The 24,444-nt window shown below is 40.8% G+C and overlaps 1 protein-coding gene across 1 annotated transcript; it reads left to right on the forward strand.

Moving 5' to 3' along the window:
• The first annotated feature begins 4,878 nt into the window (after positions 1 to 4,878).
• On the forward strand, positions 4,879 to 23,233 carry LOC146977610 (MAM domain-containing protein 2-like). Its single transcript, XM_085793992.1, has 15 exons — positions 4,879 to 5,115; positions 5,249 to 5,359; positions 8,348 to 8,625; positions 12,038 to 12,122; positions 12,397 to 12,534; positions 13,691 to 13,965; positions 15,495 to 15,588; positions 16,416 to 16,562; positions 17,246 to 17,365; positions 17,498 to 17,637; positions 18,507 to 18,603; positions 19,974 to 20,132; positions 20,729 to 20,982; positions 22,239 to 22,323; positions 22,888 to 23,233. The coding sequence occupies exons 1-15, from the start codon at positions 5,085 to 5,087 to the stop codon at positions 22,932 to 22,934; spliced, it is 2,061 nt and encodes a 686-aa protein (XP_085650118.1). The 5' UTR covers positions 4,879 to 5,084; the 3' UTR covers positions 22,935 to 23,233.
• The last annotated feature ends 1,211 nt before the right edge of the window (positions 23,234 to 24,444 follow it).

Below are 24,444 nucleotides of genomic sequence, written 5' to 3' on the forward strand. Positions count from 1 at the left end.
AAAATTGATGAATATTGCACTTGACAATCTACAATATGAGCTTGGAGCAACCACAGGCTTCCATCGAAAGTGAAAACATTGGGAAACAATAAGTCTATAATATTGTGCTTTTGGTGGAATACCCTCCGATTAATATTCAGATATTCACTCTTCAGCTGGCACTAATTAGATATATTTTATGACAGACACTTAAACATTTTAAGACAAAAATTACAATTGAAATAGGCATATTATTTATATATTTTATACAAATGACGCTCTGACAAAACTGTAAATAACATCACACAGCTGATGCTCAGATGGTTATTACTACTCTGTGTAAATTTTATCGAGGCACTCCTGTGCTTATTATTACAGTAATGTTTCATCATAATCACCAGGGATGTTTTGAAGTAATGAACTATACTCATTACAGTAACACAGTGGTTACTGACTATAAACACATTCACACAGAGGTAATATAACATTGATTTGTGTTTTAAGGCATTTTAAAAAGACAGACAGGTGAGAGCACTGTCAATAAGATCAGATATCCCAAAATTCAAATACAAATGTATGCTGAAAGCTTCTCTTTTTTGTTGTTGTCTGCTTTGTTTTGTTTTTTGTGTGTGTAACCTTTTCATCCCAGACGTCTTCATTGATAGTCGATATGAAATTCAGTCAGGGTGTGAACTGTGAAGGTGGCCCATGTGAGCCAGGCTCCCTGGCATAATAATCTAGTGTCACTCAAACCCTGGAAGAACAGATCAATAGCACTGTGTATCTACACAATCTTTAGCCCCTGTAACGTAGTCGCACTAAGTCACGTGCACCCATCCACTGAAGCAGCCGTTACCGTGACAACAATATGTGACGGAGGATGGTGATGCTGCGGAGTAGTAACCATGGCATCCAGTCTGTTATTGCCCTCTCTGCAGCCAACCACACATCTCTTATCCCACACAAACAGCACGCATGCTTCTGTGAAGTACAGGCTGTGAACGTGGAGGCGTGTATGACACATTTTAACGACCCGGGCCAATCAAACGCCTGCGAAATATAGTGCAATGTGCAGAATGAGGTCATCAGAGAGTATCTGAGGTAGCGTTATCACTGCACTGCTGGCGTTAACTCATGTCACCATATATTTCATGCCAGTCCAGTTCTCTGCTGCTCTATTTACTGAGAAGAAGACATCAATAATTTGTGGCCCTCCCTCTCCCTCCGCATGGATGAAGGTATACTGTACATGTTCTGTCAGTTGTATGGCATACAGCGAGCACAGACCGAAGCCATTACTGGAATTAAAACACATTAATGTTTCATCGTTTCCCATCACAGACTTATGATAGGGAATACCAGTGGCCTCGATTTAAATGCACACTGCAGACTCCAGTATGTTCAGGAGACTGTCAGGATCCACGTTCACCTGCCCACAACCTGTGATGTCAGCCAGTCTGCAGGTGGCGCTCAGCAGCAGGAGGATTGGAGGAGGTATGACACATCATGACACACATCCACACATTACTGTCACAAATGCCCCATAGGATCAACATTTAGAGATTGTAATTATGATCTTGTTAGTGTTCTCACATTAGCATTCAGCTACGTTGCCTAAATACAGCCAGTAGAGCTGCGAGCATAGCTATGTTGAACATGGTTAAAAAAACATTAGAGGGCGTGTGGACTTAAGTATATTCTAATTATAAAATCTAACAATAATTTATAAACTTTTGCTGCATCAACAATTTGTATATGATTTCTGACATACTGCATTTTCAACTATGCACATGCATGTCACAGTGTATGTATCAGTTGTTTTTCTTCTTGTCTTTACAGAAAAGGGTATAGTCCAAACATCTAGATCCCTTTTATGTAATATAGAAAATTACAAATAGATATTTTTTATTAATAAACCATAAATACATTAGTGATGAATCCTTGAGTAAACATCTGGTGAAATGGACTAGAATAAAATTAAGGAAAAAAAAGGAGAAATGACTCGAATGACAAGAGAAGCAAGGTGAAATAATGATGCACAATGTTGCACAAATACATCGGATTATTTTACAATTTTATTGTTATTACAGATCTTTATTTACCATGGAACTAGTAGGGTTTCCATAGAAAAAGACAGTAAGATATCAGTACTATAGGCTCTTTCTGCTACCAGAGTAAAACAATAATATCTGAGGCAGGTTTGTGTTCATGAAATCGTTTAAAGGTCATTCTCATCTCTGAAAAAAGAGTACATCAGTATTCGATGTGTGAAATATAGATTTATGCTGCAGTTGGATATTCTCAGTCAGAAAAAAAAAAGCTTTTTCTAGGATGCTTGTAGAGTTCTGGGCTGAGCCAGTGGTCTGCAGGGTTCCCAGAGGAAGGGTGGAGGGCCAGAGGAGACCAGAGCTGCTGCAAGTTACATACTGAGGAGGTACTGTCATAACTGTGTCATGGTCAAAACAATACTCTGCATGCGCTGCACATGACACATTCTGGTGCCCTTCGCTTATTTATTGAAGCTTCATATTGTTGTTTACACAGACACAGGCAACCAGGAAATTAGACAGATGACTGATGGTTTGTGAGAAATTTGAACTTTGTCTTTGGAACTGAGTGAATGCAGAAATCATTGGACATAGACTAAACCCTAGGAAAAAACAGGTAAGACTGCACTCATCTTCTCACTGACTGAGATCCTTGTTTGCTACACTGATGGCTGCAGTCTGACCATATGGACAAGATCATTTACTCATCCGGTTTGAAAGCGCCTATGGTGTCCATAGTTCCCCATTAAAATGCTGACAACTGAGTGAAGTGAAAGTAGAGGAACGGCCATGTTCGCTGCAAGACAACTGCAGAAAGGGAGAGAAAGAGAGAGGCAGCAAGTCGAACAGATGGATCACAAATGTGGATGAGAGAAAAAAATTACAGCAAAGTCTAATCTTCCATATCCAACATGGTACATTCTTTTCTTCTCTACCTCTCATTGTCATTCCCTTCTGCATTGTCACTACAAAGCGAAGGCGTCCAGAATTCAGATTCAATTTTTTTTTTTGCCAATAATAATCAAAAGCTTTTCTATTTTTTTGCATTTGGGAAGGACACAGTGCTTATGCTGTGATGGTTTTTAAATTCCCATATGAACATGTGTGGTCATTGTTTAAGTAAAAACTGATGTTAGCTGTATGTTAGGTGCTTGTGTAGGTGTAAACTGCCTGATGTTCATATTCAGAAAATGCAATCTATCGAAGCCAGTCGCAGTTTACATCATTTGTGTATTCAGGCCTCTCCGTAATCAGTGAAGCGCTTAGACACGCATGATTTTGTGCATACAGTACACACAACAGTCGATGATATATTGTACACTACTCATCTCAAAAGTATCCGCATATGTCAGACATATGTGGTTGTTGAACATGTCATTGATTTAAAGAAACGGATGTTAAATGCTGGTAGGAAACAGGGAGCACACAGTGATGTGTGTTGTCAGAGTCAGACCTACCCCAGCACCGGGCTCTCCCCTGAGATGTTTACTGACCATAGGACAACATCCTGCTGCCTCTGCCTTGGTGTTTGGGAGCACTGATATTCTTGTGGTTAACCGTTGCCTGGTCCCAATAGAGAGAGTTATTTAGTAAATGTGGGCTCAGAGTAAATGGCATTGACTTTCTGTTATTGGCACCCTTTAGCAAGGCACTTAACATCCTAACTCAGCAGAACGCCTGCAGGTCCGATTGTCACTGGAAAAGATTCCTGGCTGAACCTCTGCACACTATCATGTATAGTCCCTCAATCAACGAGTTTGGGTGCTGAGTGTTAGGGTCCGTTCTAATGAACACCAAGCAACGTCTTCTCTACCACTGCATGTCATCTACTCCTGGTTGAGACTCCGTCATTGTCAGTCTCTTCCAGGAGGATTTTACTCAAAGCTCAATTATCGGTGGAGATCTCTGTCTCCAAAACAAACAGACCCAGTGATTAGAGCAGAAACACTGAATAAAGTGTTGAGTTGAAGATCACTGTTTCTCATACAGGAGGGGATGGAAACCAGGCTGCCACTAGTATTTGCTCAACCTGTTTATATGATGACTTATGATCTAGACATTCCGATGACTAAAATCCTTCATCTGGCTAAAGGGATAGTTCAACATTTTTGGCAAATTGGCCCATTGCCATAATCCCTGTAGTTTTAGGAATAGGTTTGTTACATTTAATTGTCGGTGCAAGCTATTTTTAGAACGGCGGAGCAGAGCCGCAAGCTGCTCAGAGCTACGCTAATGTTGAACTATCCTTTTAATATATATCTGAAAGTGCATCTTAAAATGGGTCTTAAACCTGGATTTTAAAAAAGTTTGTTTCATCAAAACATAACTTTGATTAGAATTACAGATTTCTATAGGCTTGAAAATTGAGGATAACTCTTGAGATAATGTAAAAAGGTATTTTTTATACCTTTTAAAATGAATCAAAAACCTGAAATTTTGCACTGGCAGTGTGTCCAACATCACAGTTCCCACCCATTCCCCTCTCATCCTCCTCCTAATACATTACTGTTGTAGTGTTTGTTCTCAGCTGCCTCTCAGTAATTACTGCCTCGGCCATAAGAGGCCGTGCTCAAGAAATGTAAACATAATTTGCTTCAAGTGTTTGACAAAATGATCACACTGTTTTTTTTCTCTCAAGGACGCTTCCTCCTTCTCCTCCTTTCTAACTTTTCTTCTTCAACTCACTTTGGTCTCTCCTCTTCACACCTCCCACTTCTTCCTCTCATCAGCCATCCCTCCTCTCCTTCTCTCCCACCAGCCCATCACTCACCTTCTTTTTCCTCCTCCCCCTCTCCGTCCCAGACCTCCATTCCTCCTCTTCCTCCTCCTCCCCTCTCTGCTATCCAGACACACACTTCCCAGTGGAGAGTCTTGCAGTGTGCTGCCAGTCAGTGAGCTGGAGAGACACTCAGGCGACACTCACACCAGAGAAGTCTTCAGCAACAAACTTTGGTCGCAACTTCTTGTCTTTTTCCAAACTGTGGATTGAAGACCTACTTTTGCTTTTCTTATTTCATCTGAGAGCGAAGGTTTTATTTTTCTCCACAGAAAGCTGCGATGCTTCCATTCTACCTCTTGACTTTTGCTGGTGAGTAGGTTTATTACAGTAATGGTTGTGCCAGTGCTGGTGTATGAGGGCATGTTTCTGTTAATGCCAGTTGCTATGTACAGTATGATTCATAGTTACCGTTCCCTCTCTCCTTCTCTCTCTGTGCTCAAAGCCACCATCCAAGCCCACATCCAGCTGTTGCCAGGCTCCTGCAACTTTGAATCCAACACCTGCGGATACACGTCAGATGCAGACTTTGCGAGCTGGACCCTGCACAAAGATGGTACTGGAAGACTTTAATGGATGCCACACATACCTCATCTAGTTCAGGGCCTTTTGCGATGAGTCTAGACTGTATCCTGACTCTTTTTGGTCGCCGTTACGTTGTGATGTTGCAGTTGTTTTGGTGCTGACTGCGCCCGTACCACTGCACTCTGGTGCAAAGAAACCCATCTGGTCTTCATTGATTCCAGCATCACAGTGAACATCTGGAGTCAGTGAAATAACACATTCAGACTTTCTCTTTGGTTTGGTGGAGCAGCTGATACAGATGTGTACGGAGCACACCCACATCTTTGTTATGTCATGGTCTACTCATGTGATGTTACCAAAGCCGACACATGTCCGTAGATCGGATCATTCAAACATGATTTAATTAATGCCATGACTCTGTCGACAACATAGACAACATAACGTATTTAAGACTCTTATTTGCTGTATCTATTCTCTACTAATTAATATTTATTACGCATGTAGATCGTTTTTGGATAACAAAGCCCTTGCAGGAAGGGAACGGTCTGACTGCAGGTGTTTTTCAGGAGGTGGAGAATGAGATTTTGTTGATGTTACAGAACATTCTCAGATCTTAAGCCCAGTCTTAATCATTTAAAGCCTATCCCTAAATTTAACCATCATTCACCTGATATTTCTAAATTTGGAAGGGCTTTCGTGCCAGACCCATATGCCCGCTAAATCAAGTTGTAATCAGGCAAAAGCCAGAATACATTTCATCCCAGAACATATCTGGGTGCGCCAAGCCAAGATAAACTTCCATGTGTTTCAACTGAAGCCAGAATCATCATCAGTTTAGTGGTTTATTGTGTGTTTAATGTAGAGATGCAGTCAGGAAGTGATTGACTTTAACACAAAGACTGAAAGCCAGTGGGATATAGCCAACCGCACTCAAAAACACCAAGTAGAGTTTTTATATTTTTCTTAAAACAAGAAAGATAAAATGTGTTTATATCAACTCTAGAGGTGTCTGTGTGAACAAGCTGCGAGTCCTCGCTTCCAGTCTGTATGCTAAGTTAGGCCAACAGTATTCTCCAGCTGTGTACATAACCCACAGGCATCTAACCCAGTGGCACAGGAGCAGATTTATTCAAGTCACTGCAAAGTAACTGCAACCACACAACCACAGTCATATTCAGTAAATTTGTTGATCAATTTACTGATAAATCAATCATCACTTAGGTTGAAATTGTATTTAATAGTTAACAGAGTCCGTTTATTTAGTTTGAACAGCTGACATACTATAAATGTACAATAATTTGATAATTTGAGAAGACTGAACTGGCAAATGTTTGATAGTTTTATTCCTGCATTAAATGAATTGGACGAGTGTGGATCACTTGATTGACTTTCAGCTCAGATGTGCGCAGCTCACTTGGACATACCCTGCACTGTGGTTTATACTGTATGCCCAACCAACTGTCCTCTAAACCCTTTTGATTAGTGCAGATTTCCTCCAAGCATGGCACTGTCCTGCTGCTCCAATAACGACAGTGTCTGCAGCCAGGCTCTACTGGAAAAAACTTCCTAATAAGACTTATTTTTTTTCTTTTTTCTTTTTTCCACAGTTTCTTGCTCGTACTTGTCTAAAAATTGTTCTGCTGGTGCAGCCTGTCTCACTTTCTGTCTTTCCCCTGGGAAATGTCAACCACTTTCTCTTTTCCTGTTTCCATCCTTGTTGCCGTTGCCGCCAGCTTGTTAAAAAGATCAGGGTAGTTGGTGCGTTAATGGTGTGCTCAGCTCGCGCTCATTTATTCTCATCTCTCAATCCTCTTTTCCTTCCCTGGGCCCAGTGCTGCACTGCTGAAACTATGACAGAAGTGAAGTCATGTCTTATATATTTTCTACACATACACACTCTAATTAAACCAAGGAAGCTCATCAGTCTGAGTGTGAGTCAACGTTATAATTTTGTAGCTGTAAATTCCAATTCAGTGTTGGAGCACAAACATTTGCAAACAATTGTAGTTTACTGACAAAGAAGAAAAAAACATCTTGAAAGTAAGGTGAAATGTGCTCGGCCGTGGTGTGTGTGTGTGTGTGTGTGTGTGTCAGTGTATTTGAATACACATGTGTTGGTCAGGATATAGCAGCCTTGGGGCAAAGGGGCATTCCACGGGGACAAATAATAAATGACAGACCAGTAAGGAGAGCTCAGAGCCCCCTGGAGCAGAAAAGAAACTGAGATTTGCTGTTATTGTGAGAGCTGAGGTGGATTTCATGTTGCACCGAGAGGATTTTGACTAAAAACAAACATCCTGATGCTAAATGTCTGCTTATGTCAAAATGTGTAACAAATTTCATTCATATATTGTTTTAGAAAAATCTACCAGTAGAAACAAGGTCCTAATTTGGAAGACGTTGTGATTTTCTAGCATGTTAAGATTCAGCCCCACGCAGCTCTGAGCCTGCAGCCTCACAGAGCTGCTAGCAGGGCTGCAGAGGCACTGGTTGGCAATGTAAGTAAGTTGCTCATTAGTAATAATTGTGCAAATAAGCAAATTATGACTGACTAAATTAAGATGCTGACTGGTCGACCTCTCTGAAAAATGCTGCTAATTGGTATTCAGCAATGATGTGAAAATCCTCCTGTGTATTAGGATGCAGAAACTGATTAAAATAGATGCGGCGATGTACAGTAGTGTAGTAGAAAAAGGCCATATTTGGGCATGAAAAAGTTTTACTGCCTCATTAGTTTACAGGTAGGAAGACACAATGTTTCAAAGGTTTCACACAAACCAGGATTATTATCAGAACAAAACAAAAAAGTCTCTTGATGCACAACATTTATGTTATCAAATATTTTTATAACCCTACATATCAAAGTGAGTGGAAACTAAAGGCTACCTAAAAGATAGAAAGATGTTTTCCAGCATCCAGAATCCTTTTGATGTACCAGTGTTTGTCTTTCATAGGAAATGGGAAATAAAGTCTGTGTTAAACTAACTTTTCTAGCATCCTACTCACCTTTTTGTTTCAGGTCGTTTCGTTGCAGTGGACGGAGGCGTGGCCGATGACATAGGTGCAGGCGACAGGCCGCAGAGAGAGGTCACAGGAGTCCTGCTGAGTCCGGCCCTGGACCAGGACGAGTGGAGCTGCCTCAGGCTGGTCTACCAGATCATAGGGTCAGGAAGCCTGGAGGTCCTGCAGCGCATGGAGGGAAGGAGCTTTGACAGGCCACTGTGGAGCAGCCAGGAGCCATCTGACAGCTGGGTCATCTCAAGCATGGACCTGCAGAACAACACTGAGCCTTACAGGGTAAAACACTTTCAAGAGTTCAATCCTTGTTTAGGAAGGAGACCAGGTTAAGATAACAAGGCTTAAGTCTAAAGCTCCTGCGATGATCCCTGAAGGGGTTTTTTTATGTCAGATTTATTCCACAATATAAAAATGTTGGATGAAACAAATGGCATTCTGACAGTTTAACTGCTCCTACAGCCTCAACAGTGGCACTAAAAAATGTCATGTTTATGCTGATGATAGCATTAAAGAAAAGGTCATTCTAAAATGGAAAGTGTTGCAATTGAAAGTTTTGACTTTATGGCCAGAGAATGTCAGAGACGTTGAATAAATAGCAACAGTATGATGTAAGTCAGCCTCTTTTAGAGATATGGAGGAAAATAGATGAAAACCAAAATGATAAGAAATCAGACAGATGTGCATGTAGTGTAAGGGTCAGTGTAAGAAAACAAAAACTGAGAGTTAAGTTGAAATATTTTGAGAAACAGGCCATAATGTCAAGAGAAAAATCTATCAGTCATAGCATCTGTAGAATTTTTGTAATATTTCAACAAAAAGTAAATAAATCACAATTTCTCTTTCAGATAACTTTCTCACAGAAGTAGTTAACTAGGAAAACTGTATGGGCATCACAGTAATTTACTACTTATGTAGGGTTTATTGGATATAATCAAACATTAAACTGGACTGTGTAACAACAATGTATATGATGTTAACTTTCCAACCCTCTTAGTAGAGAGAAAAAAAGCAAAAGCAATATTTCATGCTGTTGTTAGAAGAAAGACAGATATAGGTTGACGTTACACATGCAGGCCCTCATTGAGGCCCAATATGAAGTGTGTTGAGTAACACACACACCTAAATTATCTAAACACTGGGTGGGAACAGTACAGCACATGTTTATATTATAAGCAGCGGCAGAGCTGACTCCGACAGGGTCATGGCCTACATGATTGTAAGCCAGGTCTCTGCTCTGTGAGGGCCCCTCAGCACATAAACATATTTCACTCCAGACCTCTGTGGAAAAAAAATCAATAGTTCAGACTTCACTCCGACTGAGAGAAAATGTTCTGATGTTTACTTTTACTGGATACAAACCCACCATTAGTTAATGCTCTACCTTTCAAATTTCAAATGACTGTCACAGAAATGTCCATGATTAGACTCTGCACTTAAAGAGAAACTATGCAGAGTTTGGAGCTTAAATATGCTACATTTTTACCTTAAAGGGCCCATATTATGCAAAATACACTTTATACTGGTTTTGTTGCGGTTATACAGTTTGTGTTCCCATGGCCTTTCTATGACGCCTGGAGGTAAAAAAAAAAAGTCTGTTCGCTCCCTAAATTGATTACTTGACTTTTTTGGAAATCTTGTGGGTCAGATTGATTTGGGGGCAATATGCTACGAATACAATGTGGTTGGACCACTTAGACCTATGTGAAATGGTTGAAAAACAGCATAATATGGGACCTTTAATTCAACAGCTTTGGAGTAATTTTGATGATTTAATAAATGGCTTAACTTGTTACAAGGGAGAATGGAGGCTTTCTGCCTTCCCCCTTTGTGTCACTTATTGCCTCTTGGTTGAAAATCAACCTTGCAAGATCATGGCCGCCGCCCCGGTGTCCAGCTCTTGTCGCTGCAGCACCACAACACAAACGTGCCCTGTAAGCCATAACATCGTATATGATATATGTAAGGGATAATGCCCGACGAGGTGTCCATTATCAGAAATTAATGGACGACGCGGAGGCGTGAACCGTCCGACGCTTTGCGTCGGACGGTTGCTTCCGCGAAGTCCATTAATCTCTGATAATCGGACACCTCGAAGGGCATTATCCCGCTTATACCATGGTCACTTACGAGATAAATACATATTAAATCAATTACTTGTAATTGAATGTTGTTTTTACCGTTAAAATTTTGTTTTTACCGTTAAAATCATACGTCTTTAAGCGGCTGAGCCGAGCGGACTATTTAATAAACTCGTCGGCGATAAAAGAGAAAAAAAGAGGGACTCGCTGTGACCGCAGCGTAACGTTACAGCCAGTGACTCTGCTACAGCCTGATAGTTGATCAGTGAAGGGAGGTGAGGTGACGGCTTAAATGTTACGTGACACAAAGTTTTTCAGAGGTCCAGTGCACTTCTTACCGCTGGTGTGTTTACAGACTCCAGTGCCGTGATGCGCTGAAAAAAAGTTGTTTTGGTCCGAGTGTCCGTTGCCGTGGTTACCAACAAGCGTTTGAGCCAGCGCAGTAATATTTAGAACGTAATCAGGCTATTTTACCGGAACATCTTTATAGGTGTCCATTATCACTTTTTAATGGACACCCAGCAGCCAATCAGAATCGAGGATTCACCCAGACCATGGTATAAATAACGTTATCCACCGCTCCATGGATTGATTTCTGGCCGGCTTTGTTGTAAACAAATGCACATGGCCGGGAGGAGGGTTAGCAAAACAGCGGAAAAGCGACCAGACTTTCATAGTTCCTCTTTAAAGGAATAGTTCAGCATTCAGGGACGCTAGGTGAACTTTTCTCCCTGTTTTCAGCCTTTAACTGTGAGTGACTTTCTTCTTAAGACCTACAACAAGAGGATTGCTCTTGTTGTAGGTCTTAAGAAGAAAGTGTAAGAAACAAGTGTATTTTCTGAATGTGTGTGGGTATTAAATATTGAAATGAAAACTAGCCACGGCTAAACCGTGTACAAAGCATCTCTTCCTCTCATTGCTTGATAGATGGTTTTGTACATAACATATGACAAGCTCTTAGTGCTACGGAGCTTTTGGCCCTTTTTAGATTTAGCTTGTGAGCTAGCCTTTAACATATAACACATGTACTAGATAGATCATTGTCAGTGTTCCTTAATTTTCTGATACTTAACCCAGTTAGTAATAATTGTGCAAATAACCAAATTATAACTGACTAAATTAAGATACTTGACTCAACATTTAGCAAATATTGTTACATTGGAGGAAAGTGGAACCTCTATTAGACAGATACTTTTCTCAGTTCAAAGTTCAAAGGAAGTTAATAAATGCATCTTCTTGATTTTGAAATAGGTAACTGTTTGTAACTTTGACATTTTTTGCTGTAGAAAATGTCTAATTTCAAACACATATATTTATTATCTAAATAAGTGCAAATGAAATCACAGATTGGACCTGATCTCCCACGCACACACACTCACATGTCCAAGCCCTGACCCTGTGAAATAACAAGTGTGTTTTCTCTCTGTGTCATTTCTTCTTTTGTAAGTCGCGTTGTAGAAAACCTGCTGCTCACAAGAGCTTTGAGTGTAAATTACACATCATTACATTTCATACATGTACTCTTTGCGACCTTCCATAGCATAGCTAACTGTCTATGATGTCACTCTGAATCAGTGGGTTCAGGTTGTTACTGAGCATGTGTTCCTCATTAGGTTGTCGTTGAAGGTAAACCGGGCCGGAGCGAAGGGAGCAGCGTGGCTATCTTTGAGATCCACATCAGCCCTGGATTCTGCCTGGGTCGGTGACATCACACATCCCCTGATCAGCCTGAAAATTGAAACCAGTCACTGATATTAATGTTTTGGCCAATCATTGTACATCATTCACATATTGTTATTTAAACTTAAATTTAAAAAAAGAAAAACATCCATGTACAGTTACGTATGGCTAGATAGATACCATCTGTGCCTGTTCCTTGAACTCACACGCAGACTCACATGAACCTATTTGATCATAAAGCATGAGAGCCCCACACCCTTAACAACTGACTTTTTTTTTCTCCTCTGTCCAGATTGTGATTTTGAAGAGTCCCATCTGTGTGGATACAGTAACCAGTGGAACGCCAATGTAAACTGGTATGTGGGAGGCGGTGGGGTCCAACTCATTCACAACAGCATGCCAAATGACCACACGTACAACAACAGGACAGGTGAGTGACAGTTACATTAAATTCATACAAAGGTGTTTGCAGGTTTTTATTTTGGATGAAGTCTGAGAGGTCAAGGCGACTTTATTTCTTCTTTTGTCTCTCTTTTTTATAGTTACCACCATTTATACCCCATCTAAAAAATATAAACAGTGTATCATCAGCAAATCCCAACAGTGCATTAGTTTATGTCTCAGTGCTTTCTGACTCAACCCTCTCTGCAGCCTCATTTGTCCTCACTTAAAGGGCAAATATGAGATTTTTTTCCCACCTTATTGGCTGTAAATGGTTGATGGGACAAAGATCAATATTTGTAATCAGTTCACTTTTTAGTAAAAATTGAATACTGCTAAAAAGTAGTGGTTTGCGCCTGTGCAAATCAATATTGGCAGTGTCAGGCTACATCCAGGTGCAGACTGAGAGAGTGTAGCTATTGGCGATGTTTATCACTGTCAAAGATCATGGGAAAGTGAATCGTGTCTGTGCAGGCTTCACTTTGTGTTGTGGGCTTCCTCTCAGTCTTGAAACCACAGAATGGTTATGGAGTAAATAATGAAATAAATAAATGTTCCAAACAGCTATATAAAGCCAATTTAACATAATTGCATTGTATTTTATGTATTTTTTCAAATGATGATAGCCCACCTATATTTCCCTCTCTGAACATATAAAGCTTTTGAGCAAAGTATTGATGTAGTATTCATATCAATGACACCAGTCTGCCTATTACTTGGTATCGGATCAGAAAGGAAATGAATGGTATTGTACATCATTGCAATGCAGTGTGTGTACATCCACCAAAAGTCCATCTTTTTTTGCCTCTGACAAGTTCCGATTATTATTATTAATATTAAACAACGTTATGGATAAGAATCCTACAAAGGTAGACCTCCATGTTAAAGAATAAGATCATATCCTGTGTTCAAAACCAACAACACACCAACAAGATTAAAGAAGATACTATGTTTGAACATGCAACCAGGACCTGCTTCAGATTGATAATATATTGTTTTAATGTTGTTGAAACAACAGTTACATGTAATCCAGACCTCCAGTATTGATTTTAAGACGCTGTTGTCCTGAAAATCATGACCTCAGTTTATATACTGAGTATGAATGAATAACTTCTACATCCTGATCATATTTCATCTCTCCTCAGGCCACTTCATGTACGTGGACTCCATCTATGCTAAGACCTTCAAAGAAGTGGCCAAACTGGTGTCGCCTATGACGACGGTGCCGCTGTCCGGATGCCTGAATTTCCAGTACCAGAGAAGCGAGGAGAGAGGGAACCTGTTCTCTGTTTTCACCCGGGACCGACTGGGCCAGTACCAGGAGCTGTGGAGGGCGGGCTCAGAAAACCAGACTGACTGGACGACGCTCAGGGAGTGGGTACCGGTGCAGGTGGACCTGAAGGCACCATACTCTGTACAGGTCAGCATGAATGAGTCATTTTAAAGGTCTACATCATGATTTTAACATAAACATATTATAAAGTAAAATGATGCACAGAACTAATATTAAAGACTCACACTAAGTAGACTTCACTGTCTGAATGATTCTTCCCTACCTATGCTGCTGTTGGACTATGATTAAGCTCAATCCACTCACCTAATGAGGAGAATTCAAGACTGACTCACAAGAATTATGGGACATGTAGGAAAACACAGTGTGGCGGTTCTCTGTAATTTCCACTTGTGGGGACAGTGCTGGCTGTTTGGCAAAAAATCTGTCAAATGCCACACTCACTTCCATGCAGTAGACTGTATAAACAGTATAGTTAATAGTGAGATGGTATCCATCAATAATAAGAAGTGTCTGTGGTTTTACACTCACTTTTGACCACTTCATGTGCAGTATCTAGATACTGATAGTGCCCCACATGTTGCCATTCCTGTTAAAGGGATAGTAGCATTTTTTTTAAAGTGGGGTTGTATGATGTACAAATAGCCCCTAAGTACTTTAATTGCAGTAGAAGACTCTCTGCACTCCTCCCGTTAGCAACGCCAGCTCATAGCCCTGCCCAGAGATTTACATCATACATTGTTGTGAATGGACCCAAAGAAATGGCCTGTTTTCGTGGCCTGCACTTTGAGGGGCTGGAAAAAATTATATTATAGCGAACAATGGAACTGTGTTTTTTTTTTTTCAGGTAAAACCTCTTTTAGGCCACGAAAATAGGCCGTTTCTTTGGGTCCATTCACAACAATGCATGTTGTAAATCTCTGGGGAGGGCTATGGGCTGGCGTTGTTAACGGGAGGAGTGCAGAGAGTCTGCTACTGCAATTAAAGTACTTAGGGGCTATTTGTAGATCATACAACCCCACTTTAAAAAAAATGCTACTATCCCTTTAATGTGAACACACTTATACACTCAAAATAGCAAGTATGAGTATGGAACTATGTGAATGAATTCCTGCTCTAATCATGATTTATTTACCAGTGTTGTATTTTATAGTCAAATGATTTCACAAACCACTTCTGTCACCTGAAGATATTTGATAATCTGATCTCTGTTGTGCTGGTATAAACCTGTTGCAGAGGAAGTTATCTGCTGCAGTGCTGTGTGGTTCTAACCCACCAATGATCATGACCTGATTAGATGACCTTTTGACCTTCTGTGTAGGTTGTTGCTGTTGTTGTGGTAACAAGACAAAGCTTCAAACACACAGTGGTTGTTGTCTTTTTAAGGTCATGCTAACTTCAATTTGCTCCCGTTTCACTTCTTTCTTATAGAAACATGTTGTTGGGTTCATTTTTTACACTTTTTCTCCCACCCAGTTACGCATCATGATTCAATAAAATACATGAAATAAATAGTGTTAGTACCATAAAATGACAAATTTAGATTTACATGTGTGTGTGTGTGTGTGTGTGTGTGTGTGCATCTGCATGCCATGCACTTGCTTGCATGCAGCTTTGTTAATGAGCGCCTGTCTCCATGTGTCCGTCTGCCCCTCTAGGTGGTCTTTGAAGTAGCATTTAACAGTCCAAGAGGCGGAAGAGTTGCGCTTGATGACATTTCCTTTTCTCCAGAGTTTTGCAGCACAGACACTGGTGAGCTGCAGCCACACTCACTCTCTGTTAGTTCTAAACAGGACCGTCTCAATGCCGCCATTAAAACTGTCAATTTTATGACAAGATGCTTTCTGGGTTAAAACATCAAGCCTTCTAATTATCATCATTTTAGAGTGAAGGGAATGAACTAATAGAGAGCACAGAAATGCCAGTCAGAGCTGCTTGAGTGAGTGAAGAAGAAAAGAAAGAACAAGGAAGGGAGAAAGGAACAAACAAAGGAATTAGTGAGAGACCTAAAAGGGGAAATGAAGGGATGAGTAAAGGGAGCAAAGGAATAAATAAGACAGACAGAGATGAAGGAGCGGAGAACTAGATGAAAGAATAACAAATAAATGAATAGATGAAAGGAAAGATCAGATCAGCTGAAAAATCTTTACCAGATCAAACAGTGAAGGTTAGAATGCAGTTTCAGTCCAGACAGACACATCACATGACTGCAGTCAGTTAAACAAAACGTTTCATCCCTAAAGATGAGTGTTCACCTAACAGTAACTTCCCTATGTGTGGTACAGTAGTGCAGCAGGTGGAGGAGAAGTCAAGGAGTCACTAAATATAAATATAAATGGTAAGATTGATCATAGATAGATAGATAGATAGATAGATAGATAGATAGATAGATAGATAGATAGATAGATAGATAGATAGATAGATAGATAGATAGATAGATAGATAGATAGATAGATAGATAGATAGATAGATAGATAGATAGATAGATAGATAGATAGATAGATAGATAGATCGATCGATCGATCGATCGATCGATCACCGTGGAGCCACAAACTGATTCCAGACATGTTGCTCCACAGAGCCGACCTTCGACCCCTCCATCGCCAATTGTGATTTTGAGTCCGGTTTGTGCTACTACACCCAGGACCCGGTGATCGGGTCGTCATGGAGAAGAGTGTCTGTGAAGCCAAACATATTCAGGAATGGAGACCACACCACAGGGGCAGGTGGGAATACAACCACTGCAAATGAATTTTATAACATTGAAACCTACATTAAAGTTGCTAAATAGCAGTGTGAGCATTAACAGGTTTTAATGTTGCAGGTTCATCATCAGACTTCACTCCTCTCCATCACTTTCAGAGAGCGACTCACTGCAGCCTCAACTCTGTTGAAGATGTAGCAGAGGATGTATTATCACATGTTGTATTATAAAGACACTAACTGCTAAAGCTTTTGTCAAACAACAATCGTCATCACCCACTTGCAAGAAGAAATAATATTTGGTAGCAGATACGACTAGTGTCAGCTCCTTCAAACAGCTAAGATAAATAGTTTTGCTATAACTTTAACCAGAAACAATGTGAAAGGTTTGTCCCAGAACCTTTTTTATTGGGAGTTAGACACTTTAAAAAAAGGACAAAGGACAGCTCAAAGTCCTGCTAACATGTCGTCCAAGTCAACTTTGTAGGCGGGTGGAAACTGGAAAGTGTCAAAAATAAAATTCACTGTTTGCACATTTTGAATGAAATTGGGGTTAAGTGAAGCAGGGACTCAGAGCTGGAAAACATTTGAAAACTGTTAAAGTTCAGATCGGTGCCCGATGTGAGTGGTGAAGGGAATATTCATGGGAAGCAGATTCCGAGGAAGTGAGAGTTTCTCAAGAAAATAAGCTGTGTTCTCCTTCCAGGGTCTTTCCTGTTGGCTCACTCGTGGCTGAGCCCGCGCAGTGGATACATGAGTCGGCTCATCAGTCCAACTCTTCCCGGGAACATGAAGTACTGCCTGAGATTTCACTTCTCTCTGAGGGGTGAGCAGCACCCTCACCCCTCCACATTCAAGGATATTCTGTCGTGTGGTGGTGGTGTTTGAATCGGTGTGAATTCTTCCCTGTGATTTGTTTTCCTGACTCACCGACTACAAATAACTCTGGCATCTGTAGGTTTCAACCAGACGGACCAGGCTCTGGCTGTGTATCTGCAGCAGAGCAGCAGCCAGGAGAAGATCTGGACTCAGGGGGAGAGGTCCAGAGGAATCTGGATCGGCACCGACATCACCTTCCAAACATCGCAGCCTGCCAAGGTCAGAGGACAGGAAGTGTAACTCTGGAAGGTCATCAGTGGGTGTGTGAAAAATATAAACAAGGGGATAAACAAACAGAGTGGGAAGAAAGGAAGAAGGATGGAAGGTGGGGGGAGAGGGAATTAAGGAAAGGAATGAAGGAGGATTTAGAAACTGGATGAATGAAGGAAAAACTGAAAAACAGAAGGAGAGATGACAAGAAATAAAGAATAAATGCAGGAATGAGAGACATGAGGAATTAATTGAGGAACTCAAGTAAATAAAGAAACAAATGAATAAATAAATAAAAAACAGAGGAAGGAGGAAAATTAAATCAATAAAGGCAAATATGAAAGAAGAAAATGTGAAAATTGATTATTTCTTTAAGAATAAAAAAAGCTAATAAAAAGTTAGAGCGATGGATCAATGATATGATGAGGAAAGAAAACTAAAATGATTAAAGAAAAGACAGAAAGAAGAGTCTAGACAGGAAACACATAAACTGGTCGTTCATTTAAAAGCATCACTGTCTGCTCTGATGTGTGTTCGAGCCTGTTTTCCTCACTAAGCAGCCGCTCGTCAGGGGACACAGTGTCACTGTCGAGTGCTGCATGACGACAATGATTGAATTTATGTTAAAGCCTTTCCCTGCAATTATTAGTTTCTCTCAAAGACTCAGCATTTGATTGATGCCCTCTCTCCTTCCTCATGAGGGACCACAGAGCCTCACACAAACATCAGAGCAGAGAGAAAACAACCACAACAAAGTATCAGATGCTTTCGTTCAGCGTGAGGCTGGTCTGTGAAGCATTAAAGGTCATAAAACTGATGTATTCCTGTTTGCGTTGGAACTGATGAAGACGCCTCTGCTCCTCTGTTTTGTTCCTCAGCTGGTTTTCATCAGCACCTGCAGGAGCTTTTGGGACTGTGGCTCCGTGGCTCTGGATGACATCAGTGTGAGTCTGGGAGACTGTGAGCTGACGGCAGGTAACAACATGGTTAACTCCCACATTGGCATATAGTCATGGATATATGAGCTTTGGAATAGAGCATCACTCCTGTGGTACTTGTTTATAGCTGCATTCACCTGTAAATAATACAGTTCTGTCTGCGTGGGTACTAGCGGCATTTCATGAATGAAATTAATCTAAACTACTATTTTGGTAACAGAGTCTTTTTTCAAATATGTCACACTGCGGTTGGTGTCATGCACATCAGCTGATGGCAGCCATTCATTCTGAAGAAGACCACGGTCTTCAAGGTTCAAGGTGTCTTTATTACCCCCTATGGGGCAATTTGTTGTGCAGCCAGCAGACAGAAGAAGAACCATGTCATACATAGTACAGTACATAGAATCAACATGAAAACTCACCAAACAGTGGACATAATAAATACAGCATGAGAGCATGATACAAAGAATAAAATACAGCATAAGAAACATGATAGAATAAAATTAAAAAGCAGCATAAAGATAAAAAGAGGAGCTGGTTAAAAGACTCACGTGATACAAGGAATTCTTGTATCTGTTGGTCTTCTCTTGGATACAAATCTCCGGCCAGATGGAAGCAGTGTGAATTCTGGGTGCAGGGGGTGACTGGGGTCATCCAGAATCGACCGGGCTTTCTTAAAGGCTCTGTGTTTATGTACGGATGGCAAGTTATTTAAAGCCATTCATTCTGGAGAAGACCACAATCTTGCTGGGGAATCCAGGCTGGACAAATGATTATTTATTATTATATATCATATTATTATAAGGTACCATAAGAAACAAACACAGTGATTAAAAAAAGCCAAAAGTTACGGAATGTGCACAACTAAAGTTTATCATCAACTACAAACGTCTTGTACCGTGATGTGTTTGGGAACAATAACTGTGCTGTGAAGAGAACAGCCACAGTGCTCGGGGTCAGAAGGGGAGGGGTCAGTGGTGGCTTAAAGTAAAGGGCCCCACTTCCAAAAAAAAAAATGAAGAGACATGAAGGGCCAGTCTGAGCCTGTTGTTGGCCCTCAGCAGATTCTGCCTCCTCCACACACCCTGATGGCCGCAGCACCCTGCAGCCAAATATGGATCATCCAGATGTTGTGGTTTGAGCAACACTTCAACTGTGAAGGAGGCGAAGACAAACTGATAAGAAAATAACCCAGACTGGCGGTTATCAGCTTGGATCAATGCCACTGCTCCCCTGCTGGTTTCCAAGGATACAGTATGGATTCTGAGTTCCAGGGAAAGGAAAATTAAAGAGAAGCAAGGAGTCAGAGGAAAAGGATTAAATAAGTTCAGATACAGGTTACAGGCTGCCTTCACATGATGGTTGTGTATTAACAATAAAATCCTCTCTTTTCATTTGCTGTTGCAGGTCTGTTGTCTTCAGCTCTGCCGGGACACTGCGACTTTGAGTCAGGCCTGTGTGGTTACACTCAGGACAAGCAGACCGATGCTGGGGACTGGGAGTGGAGGAGAGGACCCACCCCGACCTCCTACACGGGGCCCCGAGGGGACCACACCACAGGACTCGGTGAGAGTCTCCTCCTCATCAACTCTACCCTTACTGAATGAAAGGAAATATACATTAATATCCTCATTTTTATTTTATTTTAACTACACAAACTCATGTTTTTCAACTCAATTCAACTTTATTTGTCCCCGAGGGGCAATTAGAGGCAAGTAGAGCAGCAGTTCAACATTTTGGCTAATAGGCCATTGCCATAATCCCTATAGTTTAAGAAGTAGGTTCGTTACCTTTAATTGTCGGGGCAAGATGTTTTTAGAACGGCGGAGCAGAGCCGCAAGCTGCTCAGAGCTACGCTACCGAGGCTAATGGGATTTCTTGGTTTCCCTCATCAAACTCATCAAATACACAATCCAAGCCAGGCCCTGAGCAGCTCACGGCTCTGCTCCGCCGTTCTAAAAATAGCTTGCTCCGACAATTAAGGAATGTAAGGAACCTACTGCTATGACAATGGGCCAATTTGCCAAAATGTTGAACTATTCCTTTAAGTTAAAAAGGAATACAAAAACAGGATAAATATTTAAATGTTGTTTAGATGTTTAGATGTTGTGGAGACAGAGTGACCGTGGCTGTAACCAAAACCCACTGACTTTGATTGACAGGTTACTACCTGCACATGGAGGCGTCACCTATGCTGCCCGGTCAGAGTATCCGGCTGCTGTCCCGCCCTCTGAGGGGCTCCAGGGGGCCTCAGTGTCTGCGCTTCTACTACCACATGTACGGCTCGGGCACAGGCCAGCTCAGCGTTCACCTCGACAAGGACGGAGAGGACGTGTCGCTGTGGCAACGCAGCGGCGAGCAGAGCATCGCCTGGCTGAGGGCCAGAGTGGAGTATCAGTGTGACAGCCAGCACCAGGCAAGACTGAGAGCACTTCTATCCAAGCTGTTCTTTTATTATAGACTATTTTAGATTTTAACTTGTTAAAGTGCAATTTAATGTTTTATTTTGCACTAGTTCTCCCTCTGTTTGGCCCATAATCTGCTGCTGTTACGTAACAAACACTACAACTAAAGAACGTAGCTTGGACCAAGGCTGCATTGAATTTATAACTTAGGCTATAAAAGTGTCAGAGAAGGAAGCTACTGACTTTTTCAGAGCGTCTTTATCTGAAGAGGAATCTCAGTTCTACAAAACTCAAGTCTTCACCACTCGGCTCCACTGATATGGTGGGTGCTCTCCATTTGCTGCATTAGAATCTAACTAATAAAAAAATACCTAATAAAAAACATCACACACATTTAAACTGTGTGTGAAAGACTGAATGCTGTCTTGGTCCAGGCTAGATATTTTGGGACTACTAGCTGCTATGTGAAATATTAAGAAATATTAAGTATTGGAGCAAGTTTTGTTCTGGATGAGCCAAAACCAACTTGGAGCCAAAGATTAAACAAACAGAAAAACAGAGAGCGGGGGAGAATTCAGAGGAACCAGTAAAGAAAAGTTGGAAAAAGCAAAAGTGGTAAAAGTACATAACCATTCAAGAATTCTTATCAGTCAACAGCATGATTAGCCAGAAAGCTGCTGTGCTGTTTTTGTCAAGATTGTAGTTTCCACAGAAATCTGGCTGCTTTTACTTAAAAAAAAACATTTGCACAGGATGCACCTAATGATGTCTCTGTCTAAGCTGCTCCAACAGCCTCCTCTCAGTGCAGCAACAGGAATGTACTTTGTGAGGTAAACCTGGATCTGTTCACTGACTGAGGAGCAAAGACAGAGTTAAGCAGAAGAAGCAGAATGGAGATCAGCCTCTTAGATGCTGCCACAACAATAGCTGCTTTGGTTGTTGGTGGACAAACTGAGGCATTGAGAACCTGTTGATTTTGGGGCTTCACTCACCAACAACTTCAGTTTTCCCATAAACACATTACCCTAAACTCTAAGTGGTAAACATTGAGTGTTTGCTTTACTCTCTCATGCAGCAAACACAGCTTCCATGACCTTCCCTCTACTGTAGAGCCACTGTCAGACCTCTGTGGAGGTTTGTTCTCCACTGCTTTATGAACAAAATGTGTATTGTGTAAATGCACACGGGAGAAAAAGTGAGTTTTATCCTATAAAACCTTCTACACTCATCTCCATTATATTTGTTTCTCTTTGTGTCGTTGACCCAGATTGTGTTTGAGGCAACCAGAGGTTCCTCAGTGAGGAGTGACATTGCCATTGACGACATTGTCTTGGAAGGTGGACCTTGCCCAGGTAAACTATTTATTGAACCCTGCGTAGGTGTAAAAGAAAGAAAAACAAATAGGAACCCTCACACCCATTCCCTTCTATGGAAGAGGATTAGAGCCACTGTGGGAAAAAAAAGGGAATTCTGACTTTTTTTCTCAGAATTCTGACTTTAAACTCAGTATTTTGAGAAAATAGTCTGAACTTTTCACATTGGTCCTAATCCTCTTCTGCACCCTGCAAACAATTTACTTAGAATGATGTGTATTAAAAAAAAGTTGCCTTTAAGAGCGGGGAAGTTGAATAGATATGGGGATGGGATTGAGGGAGAAAGACAAATGAGGTAGGTTAAACATCAATAATAAGAATGATAAAAAAGAAATGAAGAAAAAAATTGAATTAAATTAAATTTAAAAAATAATTAGGCTCCTATTTGTCTCTCTGGAAAAGTGAAAACCCATATCTTCACATGTTACATGCTCTGTAATTCCTTTAATAAGGACATATATTTAAAAAAGAAGAAAAACACACACACACAGGAAGTTGTTTAGGATGTGGAGCAGCTCTCTGATCTCTTTACTCCCCCTGCAGAAAACGAGATCCGGGCCACCGTGGGAACCTCCAACGAGATCGAGTAGAGGGGAAGAGGACAGCTGCTGTGTAGGATGCATGAACCCTGTTTCTTTTTTGCACATTACAGATGAACCAAAGCATTGTCCACTCCCGACTCCTACATGTTAATCTGAACATGCAGGCATGAATTATGGGTAAACTTTTCACGTAGTTCTATTTTCATGGAGCAACACATATCAGTTGTGTCATAGTCAGCATTCCTCCGTGCACTGTAGCGACAGAGGGTGTTAAACTGTGTTCGTCTTCACATTTATATGCATTAGATTAATGCTCATTGCTCAAATAAAGTGAGACAGTTACTCAACATGTCTCTCTGTTTGTCTTCTCATCGCTAACTGCAAAGTCAGACACAAGACACAAAAAATAACGGTAACACTTTACTTGACTGGTTGGTGCATAGCACATTCATAAGACCTTTCATAAGGTGTTCGTAATGCATTCATGATGGCTTTATCACGCATGACTCAGCATTCATACATCAATTACATTGCTATGGAATAACAAACTGGGAAATTTTATCAAAATAAAAGTGCCCTAATTGCACCTGGAAACGCAACTTTCATGGATGGTTTATGAATGTTACTTTGCATGTCACTGTACTATACAGGTGGTGAAGCCAATTACAAATGGAATGGTTTGGTGTCAGGGCAACTTTAGGTGACAGGAACAAAGCAAACAGTTTCTGCCGTACATGACTTTAATGAAGCCTTTGTACGAGTTGGTACTTTGTCCCAGTAGGCCTACTTCCAGGTGAGATAAAGGGACTTTGATGAAACATCTGGGTAACACACTATGCATTTGTGACTGTTTTATGTGGCCTTCATGAACCATTGCAATAAAATGCTGAATAGGGGTATTTTGTTCTTGTATTTCCAGGTGGAATTAGGGGACTTTTATTCTGAAAAAATAACCCACCCGTCAAGTAAAGTGTTACCAAAATAACTTCACATCTTTATCTTCTCATCTGTGTGTGCTGCACTCTACAGAGGACAACGCTTAAATGAATAACTAGGGTAAACTCACCCTCAAGACCTTTTGGTAGCAACCACAATGTGTCAGTAGACCAAAATGTTCTTAAAACTATAATCAAATAGTGACTCATTTTCCTATTTTCTTTTTCTTTGATCTGTTTTTAACGTGAATTTGAATTTTGCATGTTTAGACAAAGTCCTTTAATGGCTGCTTGTGTTTAGAAAATAATGGTTTAGTGGGAAAAAAAACATTGTTTTGGATTACTGGAATCAAGATGTTGTGGCTTTAAAAAACTTCAAAAAGTTTGGACCAAATTACGCTGAAAAATGGCAGAACACATGTTAATACCACATCTGTTATTAAGATAACAAATAAATTTGTACGACAAAAACACTGCTTTGGTCAGGAGTCTTACCTGCAGGTATTGTATCTACAGCCTTCAAGGAGCTGCACGGTGGCTGAGAAAAGATTAAACAAGCAGCATCATGAATTGAATAACATTGAGTATGTCAACCCCAAAGAAATTTAAATCAAACGCAACTG

The sequence above is a fragment of the Trachurus japonicus genome, chromosome 12, assembly GCF_045865225.1.
Source record: "Trachurus japonicus isolate A0001 chromosome 12, Traja_1.0".
NCBI lineage: Eukaryota > Metazoa > Chordata > Actinopteri > Carangiformes > Carangidae > Trachurus > Trachurus japonicus.

Bases quoted from the DNA above. Each gene is read 5' to 3' on its own strand.
- LOC146977610 (XM_085793992.1), top strand. From the start codon at position 5,085: ATGCTTCCATTCTACCTCTTGACTTTTGCTG. The intron at 5,360-8,347 runs GTACTGGAAGAC...TTTTTGTTTCAG, and splicing joins CTGGACCCTGCACAAAGATG to GTCGTTTCGTTGCAGTGGAC. The intron at 20,983-22,238 runs GCAAGACTGAGA...TCGTTGACCCAG, and splicing joins AGTGTGACAGCCAGCACCAG to ATTGTGTTTGAGGCAACCAG.